Genomic DNA, 16616 nt, shown 5'->3' on the forward strand with positions numbered 1-16616 from the left:
TTTTCTATGGCTGCATAGTATTCCATGGTGTATATGTGCCACATTTTCTTAATCCAGTCTGTCACTGATGGACATTTGGGTTCATTCCAAGTCTTTCCTATTGTGAATAGTGCCACAATAAACACACGTGTGCCTGTGTCTTTATAGCAGCATTACTTATAATCCTTTGGGTATATCCCCAGTAATGGGATGGCTTGTATTTTGTTTTTTATTAACTTAATATAACATCAGAAATTCCCAGTGCCATTTAATTCTTCATAATCACCAATTTTAATGGTCACAAAGTCACATTTTACTATAAATAACACTCCAATAAAAATATTTTACATGAAATTAGCATTTGCATTTTCTTCCTTGCACAGATTCCCAGAAAAAAATGACTAAATCAAATGATATAAGCATATTTGAGGTTCTTCTTTCTTATTGATACGAAAATGAATGCACTCTGTGTTAGTTGACCCTAAAGATAGGAATTCTGTTTTTTACTTATTTGTATTCCCCACAGAAATCCATGTGGTGCTTTCCATATAGAAAATCTTAAAGAAACTCACAGAAATAGTACTAATGATTCATTATTCTTTGCTCCATATAAATGCTGTTGCCTTGGGTGCAGTGGCTCATGCCTGTAATCCCAGCACTTTGGGAGGCCGAGGTGGGTGGATCACTTGAGGTCAGGAGTTCGAGACCAGCCTGGCCAATATGATGAAACCCCATCTCTACTAAAAATACAAAAATTACCCAGGCATAGTGGCACATGCCTGTAGTCCCAGCTACTTGGAAGGCTGAGGCAGGGAGAATTGCCTGAACCTGGGAGCCAGAGGCTGCAGTGAGCCAAGCTGGCATCACTGCACTCCAGCATGGGTGACACTGCGAGACTCCGTCTCAAAAAAATATATATATATAGATGTGTGTGTGTGTGTGTGTGTGTATATATATACTATTGTCTTGAAACATTGATGATAGATGAATGGAATGGGAATGTCTCATGTTGCACATAATGTGTCCTTATTGGTCAAAAAGAGAAGCCTGAATTCAAGCCTATAAGGAAACTTGCTCTTATATCTAGAAGAGTAGCACAGTGATGGGGCAATACGGACCCAAAGGACCTATGTTCAAGTCTCAAATCTTCTACTAACCAGCCATGTGATCCTGGCCAAGACACTTCATCTCTCTGAACCTGTTTCCTCATCTGTAAATGAGCGGATTGAACCCAATGATCTCTTTGTAACTTTCTAGCATAAACCATGAGTCTATGAAAACACAGTCAACTTAAATAGTTGCAGAATACATACATTGTTGGTATATTAAATAGTAATTAAACTATTGTACCATGGCATCAAATGCAGCCAGAAAATATAGCTTGGAATAAAAAGGTGAATGAGACATGGTGCAGAACTTCTTGAAGCTTGTGGTCTCATTGGGACCACTTCAGGGCAATGTAAGTGCTACTATAGAGAGCTCTATCAAATACTGTGGGAGCTGATACAGGAGAAAGCTGCTACAGATAATATGAACATGTATTTTCATTAAATGGGACCTTGAAGAATGAGAAGGAGTTTATCACACCAACAAGGGCATAAAGCATTTCAGGCAAAGGAAATGGCCTAAGCAAAGGCAAGGAAATATGAAATTAAATAAGATTATATATCTGAAGCATTAAGCACAATGTCTGCCATATGATAACAAACAGTGTTTGTTGTTTCGATGATGATGATGATAATGCTGATTCTGAAAGTGCACAGGAGGAATGGATGAAAGAGACATGGAGCCAAAGATTAAATTGGAAAGGTAGGCTGGAGAGTCATGAAATAACATCTTAGATACCACATTAAGGAATCTGGACATCATCCTGAAAGAAATGAGAAGTTATCAGATATTTTAAAGCAAGGAACCAACAAAATAAGATCCTGTTTAGAAGGATCGCCTAGTTAGTAGTATGGGGGATGGATTGGTGGCCATGGCACAGGGCTAGCAGGACCAATTATAAACCATGACATTGTGATGTATTAGATGGAGCTCTTTATACAAGGCACTGACCTAGTGTGAAGAGAGAGAAGGAGGCTGAAAGGGAAGCATTTGGTGTGCAATAACTGTGTCTTCAGTATTGCTACAAGCTTATCTCATAAGGTTAAAAAATAACTGACTAACCAATTGGTTATGTTTTTCTGAAACATACATACCCTTGTAGCATTGGTAGAAGGGATCTTCAAGAGGCAAATCATAATTCTCAAACTGGAATCTAAAGAACACTGTGAATAAATATTGAAAAAAGTAAAAATCAGTTTCCACCTTAATATACCTTTTGCTTCAAATATGTCCTGAAAACATTTATTTTAGCAGAAGGAAAAATCTGAAATATAACTGCCTCTCTACAATTTCCCATGCCATAATATCCTTTTTGAAAGAAAAATCATTCTCAGGTTAAAACAATTTTAATTAAACAATTATACAATGCTAAACAATTAAATAACTAAACACAACTCCTAAACTATTTTTCAAAGATATAGCCCTAAAAATTAATGAGATAGGTGAATAGAGAGATGGGTGGAAGGATGGATGGATGAATGGATGGATGGATGGATGAATGGATGGATGGACAATGAACAGAAATTTGTTGGGTAGATATTAAATGTATCTAACTCTAAAGAGATACACCAATATGTGAAAGGCCATTTTGGGGGGGGGGAACCTACTTAGATCTATTTTAAAAAACCATGAATCCACCTAAGAACCAGTTTCATCTGCCCTTTCTCTGCTATGAAGAGACAAGATAAAAACCTGAGAAAATGCAGTAAATCTTCTATAAGAGAAAATCATACCTTACCTATCCATTCAAGTTCTATATTGACAAGATTCCACATCAAAATGTACTTTTTAAATTAAGTTTACTAGGATGGGGGGAAACGTTACAGCAAGAATAAACAATGATATGGTAAACAGATCACAATGCAGGCTATAGTTAAATTTCTGCAGCTGTGTACATACATTAACTTCGTCAAGACAGTACAAAACAAGCCAGGAGTTTTCCAAGTGGAATCCTGGAACCAGCAGCTAGAAATGTGCCAGAATGCAAATCCTCAAGCCCCACCCCTACTGAATCAGAAACTCCCAAATCAGGCCCAGTAAGTTGTGTTTTAGCAAGTCCTTCAGGGACACTGATGCACACTGACGTTTGAGATCTGCTTCTATAAACTGATGATAACAAACTATAGAAGGTTTCAGTGGTTTATTATTTTCCCCAGAGATTAAAAACAAAGGCAGAAGATGATCAGGGGCAGTGCCCAGATCTGCCCCAGTTGGGGAAATTCTTACACAGATTGTGAAAGTATTTCACAAGTGCCTTCGAAGGGAACCTCTGGTTCTATTTAATCTGCTCGACACTCATCGGAGTTGATGTGACATTTACATTACTTTAAACCAGAGGCTGAAAACTGGCTGCTCATCAGGCCCCCATAGTGATTTAAAAACCAGAAAATGTCATCTTGGGAATAAAAGGGAAGACAGACAACCTGAGGCCTGCGCTCCCACAGAACAACAACTGGCAGGCATGAGTAGCCGCTGACCTCGTCGAAGGACTGGCACATTCCAGTTCCTAAGGGCCTCAATTCTCCTTATTATCTTTTCTCCCTCATTAACCCTGTAGGCAGGGTCCCTATGGGCAGGCTGATTGTCATGAATTAGGCATGCCACTTGTTTACAGCTGGCAACACTTGCCACTCTTCTGTGCTCAAGTTAAATCTTCTGACAGTCACATCGGCACACAGGCATTTAAATTTGCCATACCTCAGCCGGGCGTGGTAGCTCACGCCTGTAATCTCAGCACTTTGGGAGGCCAAGGAGGGCGGATCATGAGGTCAGGAGATGGAGACCATCCTGGCTAATATGGTGAAACTCCGTCTCTACTAAAAATACAAAAGAAGTAGCCAGGCGTGGTGGCAGGCGCCTGTAGTCCCAGCTACTTGGGAGGCTGAGGCAGGAGAACGGCATGAACCTGGGAGGCAGACCTTGCAGTGAGCCGAGATTGTACCACTGCAATCCAGCCTAGGTGACAGAGCGAGACTCTGTCTCAAAAAAAAAAAAAAAAAAAAAATTGCCATACCTCACCCCATCCCTTCTCTGAGCATGTGTGGCTCTTTAGCAGTGAAGCCCTGATTGGTTCTCGGGTCCTAGGAGGCTCCATGTGCTTAAAATTTGTGCACTCAATTTCCTGTGTGTTGATGTACAGTAGCTATACACATACACAGTTTCAAAGTACTAACCCTTCTGGCTTGGATTTATTCAGCTGCTCCAGATCTGTGGGCAAACAAGGATCATAGAATGTAAGAGGTGGTAAAGATCCCTCCTCTGTACTCCTGCTTCTCACGGTAACTCCAAACTCACAGCAGCACATGCTGAGCTAAGGGTCCCTGCATTATCCCTTGCAGACCTATTAGTAGTATCTCCCTATTTGGAAAAATGTATTATCACAGGTGGCTGATCTTTGTCAAGTATCTTATGTATACATAATACTCATTTCAGAAGTGGAGCTACTAATACGTAACCTGATCCTTTTGTTTTTCTGTCTACGGGAAATGCACTTTATTTTTATTTTATTTTATATTTTTGAGACAAGATCTCACTCTGTTGCCCAGGCTGGAGTGCCGTGGCACAAATATGGCTCATTACAACCTCAACTTCCCGGCCTCAAGCAATCTTCCCACCTCAGCCTCCCAAGTAGCTGGGACAACAGGTACATGCCATCATGCCTGGCTAATTTTTAAAATATTTTCTATTTGTTTATTTATTTTTGACACACAGTCTCTCTCTGTCATCCAGGCTAGAGTGCAGTGGTGCAATTATGGCTCACTGCAGCCTCAACCTCCTGGGCTCAAACAATGAGCCCACTTCAGCCTCCCAAGTAGCTGGGACTATAGGTGCATGCCACCATGCCCAGCTAATTTTTTTTAAGAGACAGAGTCGCACTATATTGCCTAGCCTATGTTTTTTTTTTTAATCTTTCATAGAGACGAGGTCTTGCCATGTTCCCCAGACTGGTCTCAAACTCCTGGGTTCAAGCAGTCCTCCTATCTCTGCCTCTCCAAGTGTTGGGATTACAGGCATGAGCCACTATGCCCTGCCTGATTCATTTTGTTGCCAGTTAAATGCTTCTGTAATCTGCATAGAGAAAGCACAAAAAACCTCATGGAGCAGGTCAGGTTCAAAGCCAGCAACGCCACTGCCAGCCACCACCCTGCCCCCTACTCTAGAGACATGAATGTCTTCAACTCCCCTCTGCTGTAGAAAGGCAAGAAGAGTCTGTTAGTGAAATGAGCACTGGACTGTAAGTCAGAAAACCTCAGTTCTAATCCTCACATTGTCACCACTGTATTGTTTCCAGAAGCTACACCACCTCTCTGAATTTGCAGAATTCATTTAGAAAACAGGGGCATTGGAAAGGATGATCTTTATAGATTTCTTCTAGTTTTAACAGTATTGGCTTCTTATTTGCATTTACTGAGCTCAAGTTGTCAATGATCCTTGGGCCACCAGATTTCCAGGTAGGTAATTGTGTGTATATTCTTGGGAGATGGTATGGTGTAGGGTGTAACAGTCAAGCAGAAATATCGTCATTCACAAACACAGCAATCATTTCCCTTTGGATCATTCTCTAAAATGGAAACTTTATGTTGTAAGTCTGGGCTGCTTTTGGACAACACTATTTATTTACTTATTTAATATCTACCGGAGAAAAATTGCCAGATAAACACAATCTATTCATGTCTTCCTGGTTGTTGTTTTTTTTTTTTCCCAAATCAACTGGAAACATGCATATTCATAATCAGTGAGCAAAATGCTCGCTCCACATTCCTGTCATTCTCTAAGAGAAGACAGAACAACCCAAATAAGCCTCCTCACTCCGTGGCTGACGGAGTTTCCTCATTGTCCTTTGCCATACATTAAATCACCCAAGACTGCTGCTTGTAAACAAATGGTCTAAAAATGGTAAGAAATTAATTGACAATGAAATCTTCGGCTCAGCTTACCTTCAGAGGTAAAACACAAGGCAGCTTGGCAAAAAATGTCTGAAACTGGTTGCTGATTGTGGTCCACAGGCTACTAGGAGAATCCATAGGCAAAGCTTCCATGAAGGTTGCAATGTTTTCCAAACAGCGTATCATAGCACCCCCTGCTGGTAAATTCTTTTTGTTATTTAGACCCTAAAAACACAAAAGCATAGGCAATCAACTGCTGAAAGAGCACGGGAATGCATAGCGCTATTTGGTGAAGGTCAGTTTAAAAGTCACATCCTCAGGCTATAAACGTGTTCAGTGCCTACTACATACGCCAATCCCTGTGATAGACTGAAGGGATACCGAGAAAAATCATTCAGACAACTTAAGGGGGAAAATTGGTGAGAGGTGAAATGTGAGCAAGAAATAGGAAACAGCTTCCAAGGGTCTACAACTGGTGTGGTTCAATGCTAAGAAAACAATGAATGATGCTCACTGGAAATAATCCCCAGCACAAAGACTGAGTGTAGAATTACAGGAGCTGTAGCTTTTTTTCTAGCAGTGAGCAGCTCCCGCAAGCAAACCCCGAGAGCTGACCTGCAGCGGCGCTGAGACTTGAACCGAAGTCTCTTGATCCACCCACCCACCACTCTGCCCTTGGAAAACCAGGTTGTTCTGTGGAGGCAAGGTCATGACTTAGCTGAGGGTATGGAGAAGTTTTCAATGAAGAGTAAATCCACGCAAAGCAGCAATGTCCAACTGACACTTTTCTATGCAATTCTATTTCTTAATTAACTTTAAAATTTAAATTATGTTAATTTTTAAAATGTAAATTATTTAAATTTTAGCATTTTCTATTATTTTTCTTTTGAGTTGGGGGTCTCGCTCTGTTGCCCAACTTGGAGCATAGTGTAGCCATCACAGCTCACTGCAGCCCCCAACTCCTGAGTTCAAGTGATCCTTCCCCCTCCATCTCCTGAGTAGCTGGGACTGCAGGCATGTGCCACCACGTCGGTTATTTCTTTTTTATTTTTATTTTGTAGAGATGGGGGTCTTGCTATGTTGCACAGGCTGGTCTTGAACTCCTGGCCTCGAACAATCCTCCTGCCTCAGCCTCCCAAAGTGCTGGGCTTATAGGCATGAGTCACTGCACTCAGTCCTTAGCTTTCAATTTAATATAAATTTTTAATTTAAAACTTTCAGATTTCATTTTTAAAGTAAATAACACTGAAATCCTTCCTCAGCAGTACCCTATGGTGTGACTCAAAGAAACACCCACAGTTGTGCTGGGGCTTAGAGTTTTGGCTGGGCCTTAGGGTGTTACTAAAGGAAACCCACCTCTAGGAGCTGACTGAGAGCTGCGATGGAGCTCAGCTCGTTGAAGTCCATCAGAGACGAGGCTAAGGTCCGTAAAAAAGTCCCATCTGGAAAGTCAACAATCAGATTTAGTGTTTGGGTGTCTGGGATGAGGCAAATTTGTGGTGTCTGGATTCTCAGTGGATGAATTACCTTTGATGGTGCTTTGGAACAGCTGCGGGAAGATGCCGTTGGGGGCCAACTGATGGAAGATGCAGCGCAGGAACTGCTTGGCCACCCCCGCCGCATTGCCAGGAACCATCATGCTGGAGTTGAACAGGGGAGAAAAAACACGAAGTCATGGGCCAGTGAGCATGTGTTCAGGTATTTACTTAGAGTTCAGTCATTTGCACACCATGCCTCCTATGGGATAGCTCACTGTCACGTTCATCAGTGAAATGAAATATTCTACTCAAACCTAATCCCTGTTAACAAGAAGTTTTTAGAAAGGGAAAACCATGAAATGCCAGCGTAGTCTCACACGTATTCCAGGTCTCACAATGGACTCAGGAAGGTTATGAGGTCCTGAGAGAAGAGGTCACATACAAAGGTCACATGCTCACAGAATGACAGTTAAGACTAGAGCTCTGGATGAGGATTACCAAGAAAATCCTCCCAGGAAAGTGTCACTGGCTAAGAGAGAGTTGCTCTGAGGAAAAAAAATTCATATATATAGATACATACATACATATATATATATGCGCAGTGAGGGAGATGTTCATTCTCATTAGGAGATCTGGGAAGTTTTCTTTGGGCATCCGGGCTGACACTTGTAAAAAGGCTGGACTTTGACAGGTGCAGTTTGCCCTTCACCCTTCATGTGCACCTCTGTACATCAAAAGTAGGGCCAAATTTATGAGGCCGTGCCCCTTAGACCAAGGTACCAGAAGGGATGCTTCTTGAAGTAGTTAGGGGATAAGTTATCAGAAGGAAGAAAGAAAAAATCAAAGAACATAAATAAAGAGTACTGCTTACCTAATTATGCCAATTATTACCTCATTATGCCACATCTACCCTGAAATGTTGGTTCAAAGTTTTAGGTCAAAAATATTCTTTAGGAAAAAATAATACTGAACTTACAATAACTTCAGAAAATAGAGAAGGAGAGAACCCTTTCCAATTTGTTTGATGCAGCCAGCATAGCCCTAAAACTAAAATCGATAAAGCCACTATCAAAATAAATTTTAAAAAAGAAGGAAACAGAAAAGAAATGGGAAGAGGACAGACAGATCCATAGTCATCACGGCCATTGAATTCAGCTATAGATTAAAAGACCAAGTAGGGTCATGACCAAGTAGGGTTTATCCCAAGAGTGTAATAATAGTTTAATACTCAAAATCAGTCAGTACAATTCAATATATTAAGAAATAAAGGACAAAAAACTTTTATCTCAATAGATGCAGAAAATACATCTCACAAAAGTCAACACACATCATGACAAAAACTCAGACTACGCCAGGCGCAGTGGCTATTGCCTATAATCCCAGCACTTTGGAGGCCAAGCATGCATGAGCCTAAGAGTTGGAGACCAGCCTGGGAAACAGGGCAAAACTCCTTCATTTCTACAAAAAAATACAAAAAACTAGCTGGGTGTGGTGGCACACACCTGTAGTCCCACCTACTCAGGAGGCTTAGGTGGGAGGATCACTTGAGTCAGGGAGGTTGAGACTGCCAAGATGGTGCCACAGAACTCCAACCTGGGTGATAGAGCAAGACCCTGTCTCAACAACAGCAACAGCAACAACAACAAAAACCCTCAAACTGGAAAAACCTCAATTTGCTAAAGGGCATCTATAAAAAACCTATAGCTACTATGATTAATAGTAAATATTGAATACTTCCCTTGTAAGAGAGGAAACAGGACAAGGGTGCCCACTCTCTCATCTCTATGATTGCATCGGCAGTCCTAGCCATTGCAATAAGGCAACAAAAAGAAACAAAAGGCATAAAGATCAGAAAGGAAGTAGTAAAACTCTTGCTATTTATAGATTATTTTTCTATACAAAATCAAATCCTAAGAAATCTACAAAGCAACTACTAGAACTAATAAGTGAGTTTAGCTAGAATACAATGTGAATATGCAAGTATCAATTGTTATTTAGATATCAGCAGCAAAAAGTCGAAATTTTTTAAAATTCCATTTACATTAGTACAAAAAACACAAAATTCTTGAAAATAAATTAACAAAATTGGCAAGACCTCTACACTGAAAACTAAAAAACACTGCTGAGAGAAATTAAAGATCTCATGAAACTGAGATACATACCATATTCATGGATTGGAAGATTCAATATTTTCATGCTGTCAGTTATCTCCAAATTGATTTGTTCTTTGAATACAACCCCAGGAGGCTTTTTTGATAAAAATGACAAGCTTATTCCAAAATCTTTATGAAAATGTAAAGAATCTAGAGATCCAAACCAATCTTGAAAAAGATAACTAAATTTGGAGGACTCATGGTACCTGAATTTAAGACTTACTACTTACTATGAAGCTACTATAATCAAGACAGTGTGGTGCAAGCTTAAGAATTAATATAGCTGGGCGCGGTGGCTCAAGCCTGTAATCCCAGCACTTTGGGAGGCCGAGACGGGCGGATCACGAGGTCAGGAGATCGAGACCATCCTGGCTAACACGGTGAAACCCCGTCTCTACTAAAAAATACAAAAAACTAGCCGGGCGAGGTGGCGGGCGCCTGTAGTCCCAGCTACTTGGGAGGCTGAGGCAGAAGAATGGCGTAAACCCGGGAGGCGGAGCTTGCAGTGAGCTGAGATCCGGCCACTGCACTCCAGCCTGGGCGACAGAGCGAGACTCCGTCTCAAAAAAAAAAAAAAAAAAAAAGAATTAATATATAGATAAGTGGAACAGAATAGAGAGCCCAGAAATAGATCCACTCTTCTATGGTTTCTAAGCTTAACAGGCACCACAGTGATCCAATAAGAAAAGAGAATATCTTTTTTAACTGTGTTGAAAAACTGATTATCCACATGGATAAAAATGAACTCCTACTGCTGCCTCATATCATACCATACATAAAAATAAATTTGAGAAGTTTTTTTCTTTTCTTTTCTTTTTTTTTTTTTTTTGAGATGGAGTCTCACTCTGTCGCCCAGGCTAGAGTGCAGTGGCACAATCTTGGCTCACTGCAACCTCTGTCTCCCAGGTTCAAGTCATTCTCCTGCCTCAGCCTCCTGAGTTGCTGGGACTACAGGCACCTGCCACCACACCCAGCTAATTATTTGTATTTTTAGTGGAGATGGGGTTTCAATGTGTTAGCCAGCGTGATCTGCCCACCTTGGCCTACCAAAGTGCTGTGATTTCAGGCGTGAGCTACCGCGCCTGGCCTTGAGATGGGTTTTATAAATGCCAAATATACATATGAAAACCATAAAGCTTTTAGAAGAAAACATTAGAGAATATCTGCATGACTTGGAAGTAGACAAAGGTTTCTTAAACAGATAACAAGAAGCAATAATTGTAATGTTTTGTTTTAATGCATTAGAAATCATCTAAATTAAAAACTTATCAGCAAAAGATACCACTAAGAAAAGAAATAGGCATGCCCCAGACTGGGTGAAAATATTCTCAAAACATACTTAACAAAGGACCAGTATTCAGGATGTATAAAGTCTCACAACTCAGCAATAAAAAGACAACAACCCAATTAAAATATTCAAAAGATTTGACCAGACACTTCTCAAAAGAATATACACAATGGGTCAATGAGCACTTGACAAAATGTCATAGAGAAATGCAAGTTAAAACTATAATGAAATACCCATTACACATCTACCAGAATGACTAAAATTAAAAAGGCCAACAATGCCAAAGTTGGGCAAGAATATGAAATGACCAGAATACACTGATGATGGTAATATAAAATGGCATAACCACTTCAAGAGAAGTTCCAGTAGTTTCTGATAAAATTAAACATATACCTATCCTGTAATCAAACAATATCATCCCTAGGTATTTTACCCAGGAGAAATAAAAACACTTGTTTTAAAATGGGCTTTTATAAGAATGTTCACAATAGCTCTATATTTTATAGCCCCAAACTGAAACAACCTAGAAGTACTGCAATAAGAAAATTAAAAAGCAAATTATGGGATACAATTCAGCCTTGAAAAAGAAACTCCTGATAAAAAAAGCATCAATATGGATAAATCTCAAAAACATCATGCTGAGTAAAAGAAGTTGGACACAAAAGAGCACATACAGTAGGATTCTACTGACATGAAGTCTAGAATGGGCAAAATCAACCCAAGTAGAAAAATATCACAACAGTGTTTGCCCCTATGGGGGTAGAGGTTAGCTGGAAACGTGCATGAGAGAACTTTCTGGGAACAATAGTAATCCCATTAACAGGGGTTTGCGTTACACAGTCATATGCATTTGACAAAACTCAAGGAATAAACACTTAAGATTTGTGTATTTCCTTGTATGTAAATTTTACAAAAGAAACAACCATGGTCAATGTACAATATGATGAGTATAGTTAACAACAATATATTGTATACTTGAAATTTGCTGAGAGAGCAGATTTCAAATGTTCTCACCAAAAAATAAAAAGATAACTACGTGAGGTGATAAATATGTTAATTAGCTTGATTGTGGTAATCATTTCACAATGTACACATCTATCAAAAGATCACATTTATATCTTAAATATATATAATTTTTATTTCTCAATTATACCTCAATAAAGCTGGAGGAAAAAAGAAACAACTGTATACAAAAATTGAACTTGAGTTAATGCTAACTTTGCTGAAGTATGTAGGGGAAACTACATTCTAATACCTGAAATTTACTCTGAAATACATGCACAAAAAATGAATTGATGGATAGATAGATGGTTGGATGTGTGATAAAGAAAATAAAATATTTGTTTTAAAATCTAGGTGACAGGTATATGAGTGTTCACTGTATAATTCTTTCAACTTTGCAGTACGTTTAAAATCTTTCATTAAAAAAGTTAAGAAAAAAAGTTTTTAAAAAAGTCATTCATTGAATAGAGCATTAGAAAGAAAAGCAAACATCCCTAAAGCCATAAGTTATAGAAATGCAATGTCAACAATAATATCATCTTATGTTTGTAGGACTTATAGAAATGCAATGTCAACAATAATATCATCTTATGTTTGTAGGACCTGCTACACTTATGCTCTCACATACACTCTATCATTTGGGTCCACAGAAAATACCCCTGAGGCACAAGAAGGCATATATTAGTATCTCTCTTTTACAGATGAGGAAACTAAGGCAGAGAGATCAATGTGCCCAAAGTCACACATAGCATCCATTCCTGCCCTCTTCTGGTTCTTTCTCCCCACTGCAGTCAAAGTAGCCTTTCTACATGCTACACACACACACGTGCACGCTCACACACACACACACACACGCATGCATACACACACCTTGTTGCTTACAAATCCTCCGCTGGCTTCCCACTGCTGCTACAAGGAAGCCCAAAATATTTAATGTGGTTTATAAATCATGCACAATCTGGTAAGTCAAACTCAGCAAGTGTTTGCATCTCTGTGCTGTGGTTATACTGGCTTTTTCATAGTTCCTCCTACACACCGTTTTTTACCATGCTCTTTCCATAACTATGTGCATAATTAGGTTAAACTCATTTTTTCAGATCTTGATTTAAACATCACTTCCTGAGGGAGCTCTGCCCTCTTTCTCCCCTTCTCTACCACTACCAAGACCAGACTGGGACCACCTGTTACACCCACTCACACCATCAGCTCTCATCCAGGTTTGCTCATCTCAACAAATGCCACACCCGCTCACCCAGTTGTTTAGACCAAAACTTGAGAGTCATTCTTGCCTCTTCTCTTTCTCTCACACCCAACATCCAATCCATCAGCAAATTCTGTTGGTTCTACTTTCAAAATATTTCCTAAATATATCCTTAATGTGACTGCCTCTCACCACTTTAGACCAAACCACTAACCTCTCATCTGCACCACTAACATGGTCTCCAAAGTGGTTCCCTGCTTCCATTTTTACCCCTCACCATAACCTATTTTCAACAGAGAAGCCAGAGGGATCCTTAAAATTTTTTTCCTTAAAAAGATTTATTTTATTGTATAAGATCACTTAACATGAGAATTATCCTCTTAAAAAATGTTTGTGTACAATACATTACTGTTGACTGTGGATGCAACGCTGTACAGCAGATCTTCAGAGCTCATTCATCTGGCTTGACTAAAACTTCATGCCCCTTGATTAGTAACTAGGCAGTGATCCTTCAAAGCAGGTGATATGGTTGCCTGTGTCACCACCCAAATCTCATCTTGAATTGTAGCTCCCATACTTCCCACATGTTGTGGGAGGAGCCCAGTGGGAGATAACTGAATCATAGGAGTGGTTTTCCCCATACTGTTCTTGTGGTACTGAATAAGTCTCACAAGATCTGATGGTTTTATAAATGGGAGTTCCCCCGCACAAGCTCTCTCTTTGCTGGCTGCCATGTAAGATGTCCCTTTGCTCTTCCTTCGTCTCCCACCATGATTGTGAGGCCTCCCCAGCCATGTGGAACTGTGAGTCAATTAAACCTCTTTCTTTTATAAAGTATCCAGTCTCAGGTATGTCATTATCAGCAGTGTGAAAGTAGACTAAAACAGCAGGTTAAAGCACATCGCTCCTCACTCCAATGGCTCCCTGCTGCATCCTTAAAATGACCTGCAGGGCTCTACTTGGCCTGGCTCCCACTGCGTCTTCCCTCTCATCTCCTCCCACTCTTTTTCATACTCAACCTGCTCCAGCCACATTAGTCTGTTCTCCAAATATATGAGGCATTTTCCTGACTTAGAGACTTCGTATTTACCACTCCCTCTGCCTGGAATGTTATGTCTATAAATTACTGCATGGATCACTCTCTCACTTTATTCAGGTTTTGTTCAAATATTACCTCCTCAAAAAGGCTGTCCTTGACCATTATATCTAAAATACCAGCTCCGGGAACTCTCTATCTCCCAGACTTGCTTGATTCATTTTTGTAGCATTTAGCACTAAATGATATTAAATTACACAGTCAGTTTTCCTGTTGGTTAATTTGTTTATTTTCTCCCTCCTCAACTAGAATGTAAGTTCCCTGAGGGCCAGGATTTGATGTTTTGTTATAGTTACTATAACCTCAATAACTAGTAGTCATTCTATAAATACTTGTTGAATGAATTACTGTTATATAAGTCTCTCTGTACTTTTTCTTCATAGCACTTAGCACAGTTTACAATTATAAATTTGTGCAAATATTTTATTCACATTGGTTTCATGGATAGACTATAAGCCCCATGAGGGCAGAAATCATGTCAGCTTTGCCCCCAGTGAAGACCTAAGTGTCTAGCACAGGGGGGGCTTAAAAGTATTTGTTGGCTAAAATGAGTGAGTGAGTGAATGAATGAATGAATGAAGGCATGAACAGAGAATGAATAACTAGTGCTCTCTAGAGCTACAACTGGAGCCTAACAATATTCCTTTCGTGGTGCACAAGCTGGTATTTTTTTTTATTTCTTTTTTTCTTTTTTCTTTTTTTATTTTTATTTTTTATTGAGACAGGGTCTTGCTATGTTGCCCAGGCTGGTCTTGAACTCCTGGGCTCGACTGATCCTCCACCCTGGCCTCCCAAAGTGCTGGGATTACAGATGCGAGCCATTGCACCCAGCCCTACACTGCTGTTTTAGAAACAGGATGAACATGCACAGAGGAGAAAAGAAAGTGAGATCTGGGTTCACGTTAGGACCTTACCTTTCTGCTTGATTAGAAAAGGTAGTACTGGATGCCAATCTAGGAAATAAAGTAAAGAGAGTCACACAAATATCTTAGGTTTCCATGATGAAATGCATTAATATTGTGGGAGGACCTGTTGTGTTTCCAGTTTAGATGGGGAGACATGTATAATGTTGACAATTCCCTTGACAGACAGAGGGCCCACTCAGTGGTAAGTCTCTAGAGTTAAACTTGACCTAGTCCTTGAGACCTGCTACGTCAAGTTAGACATTTTCACAGAAACACTTGCAGTTAAAGTTGGTTTTCTACAAAATGGTGCCTGCAGCCAGGCCAAACAGTTATCACAACAACATGTGACCCAGCCCCTCTCCATATTAACTCAACTCAAAATTCATTTCTTTGTATATAACCTCAGAAACCTAACTATAAACAAACCACAAACAGTAAAAGCCTCCATAAGATAGTAAAATAGATAAGAGGAATATTTGTCAGCTGTTGAGTTGAAATGAAGAGAAAGGAAATGTTACATTGAGAAGAGAAACGTATTGGTTAAGTAAACGATATGGAGCATGTAATTTCCAGAAAAGTATAATTATACGGTTCTGTATGTGTGGAAATATTCTATATGTTATCATATAGAAAGAGAATGGACTACACTGATGGGTTTAGAAGAACATGTCTAGATCAGTAAGATACTGAAGAAACAGATAAGGAGAATGTTGCAAATTTATTTACTTGATTAGGACTACAAGTTAAGAGTGAGCTGAGCCAGACCCCACTTAGAGAGGAATGGGGGTTCAGCAACCACTAACACCAGACACCATTCCCAGTTGTGTTGTTTACAGACCCTCTCATGCTAATGACACTACAACAAATAGATAAACATTGGCAAGTAAACAGTAATTAATGGTACAGCAAATGAGATTTTAAAGGCTGTACCTACAGAAAGGGATCATTTAAGAGGGACCCAAGCAGAGAGCAAAGTATGAGATCATATGGAAAAGCTTGGGTGATCCACGAAAGGGTTATGCTGATCTTACAAACTCTTGGAATTGCTGGGAATGGTCCCTGTGGTCATAATTAGCACAAATAAACAACGTGTTTGTAAAACCACATGACCTCATCTGTTCTTTGTGATGAAGTGAGACATGCCAGGAAGCCCTGAATTAGCTGACAGTTGAATCTGTTTTCTTGGTAGCTTTGGTGATTAGGCTTAGGTTGCTAAGAATTGTGGCAGCTTGCACTAAATGTACTCCCTGTCTCTTGCTAGTCTACCCAAAGGAGATAGAGATTTAAATATATGTGTATGTAAATATGTAAAAATGTATCTGTTACTGGTTTCCCCTTGCTTTTCTTCAAAGCTCATGTGTTTCCATCCTAACAGTTGGCGATGTTTGAACACATATTGTTCTCACTTATGTTAAAACAAACAAACAAACAAAAAAACTGAAACAAAACCCTCTATGTAGCTATGACAACTTAGATCATCTGTTTCAAAGAGATGATAGCAGATCGGAACAATAATTCTAT

General features: G+C 39.7%; 1 protein-coding gene across 2 annotated transcripts in view; it reads right to left on the bottom strand.

Moving 5' to 3' along the window:
- Positions 1 to 16616, bottom strand: part of UNC79 (unc-79 homolog (C. elegans)) — a 357370-nt gene that overhangs the window by 46741 nt on the left and 294013 nt on the right. For both annotated transcript variants that reach the window (XM_011951565.1, XM_011951564.1), the window contains 5 exons: positions 15105 to 15143; positions 7500 to 7612; positions 7329 to 7414; positions 6024 to 6197; positions 2181 to 2249 (listed from right to left, as the gene is read on the bottom strand). In XM_011951565.1, coding sequence (XP_011806955.1) covers positions 2181 to 2249; positions 6024 to 6197; positions 7329 to 7414; positions 7500 to 7612; positions 15105 to 15143 — 481 coding nt within the window. The remainder of the gene's footprint in view (positions 1 to 2180; positions 2250 to 6023; positions 6198 to 7328; positions 7415 to 7499; positions 7613 to 15104; positions 15144 to 16616) is intronic.

Source organism: Colobus angolensis, unplaced genomic scaffold (assembly GCF_000951035.1).
Source record: "Colobus angolensis palliatus isolate OR3802 unplaced genomic scaffold, Cang.pa_1.0 Scaffold32, whole genome shotgun sequence".
Taxonomy (NCBI): domain Eukaryota; kingdom Metazoa; phylum Chordata; class Mammalia; order Primates; family Cercopithecidae; genus Colobus; species Colobus angolensis.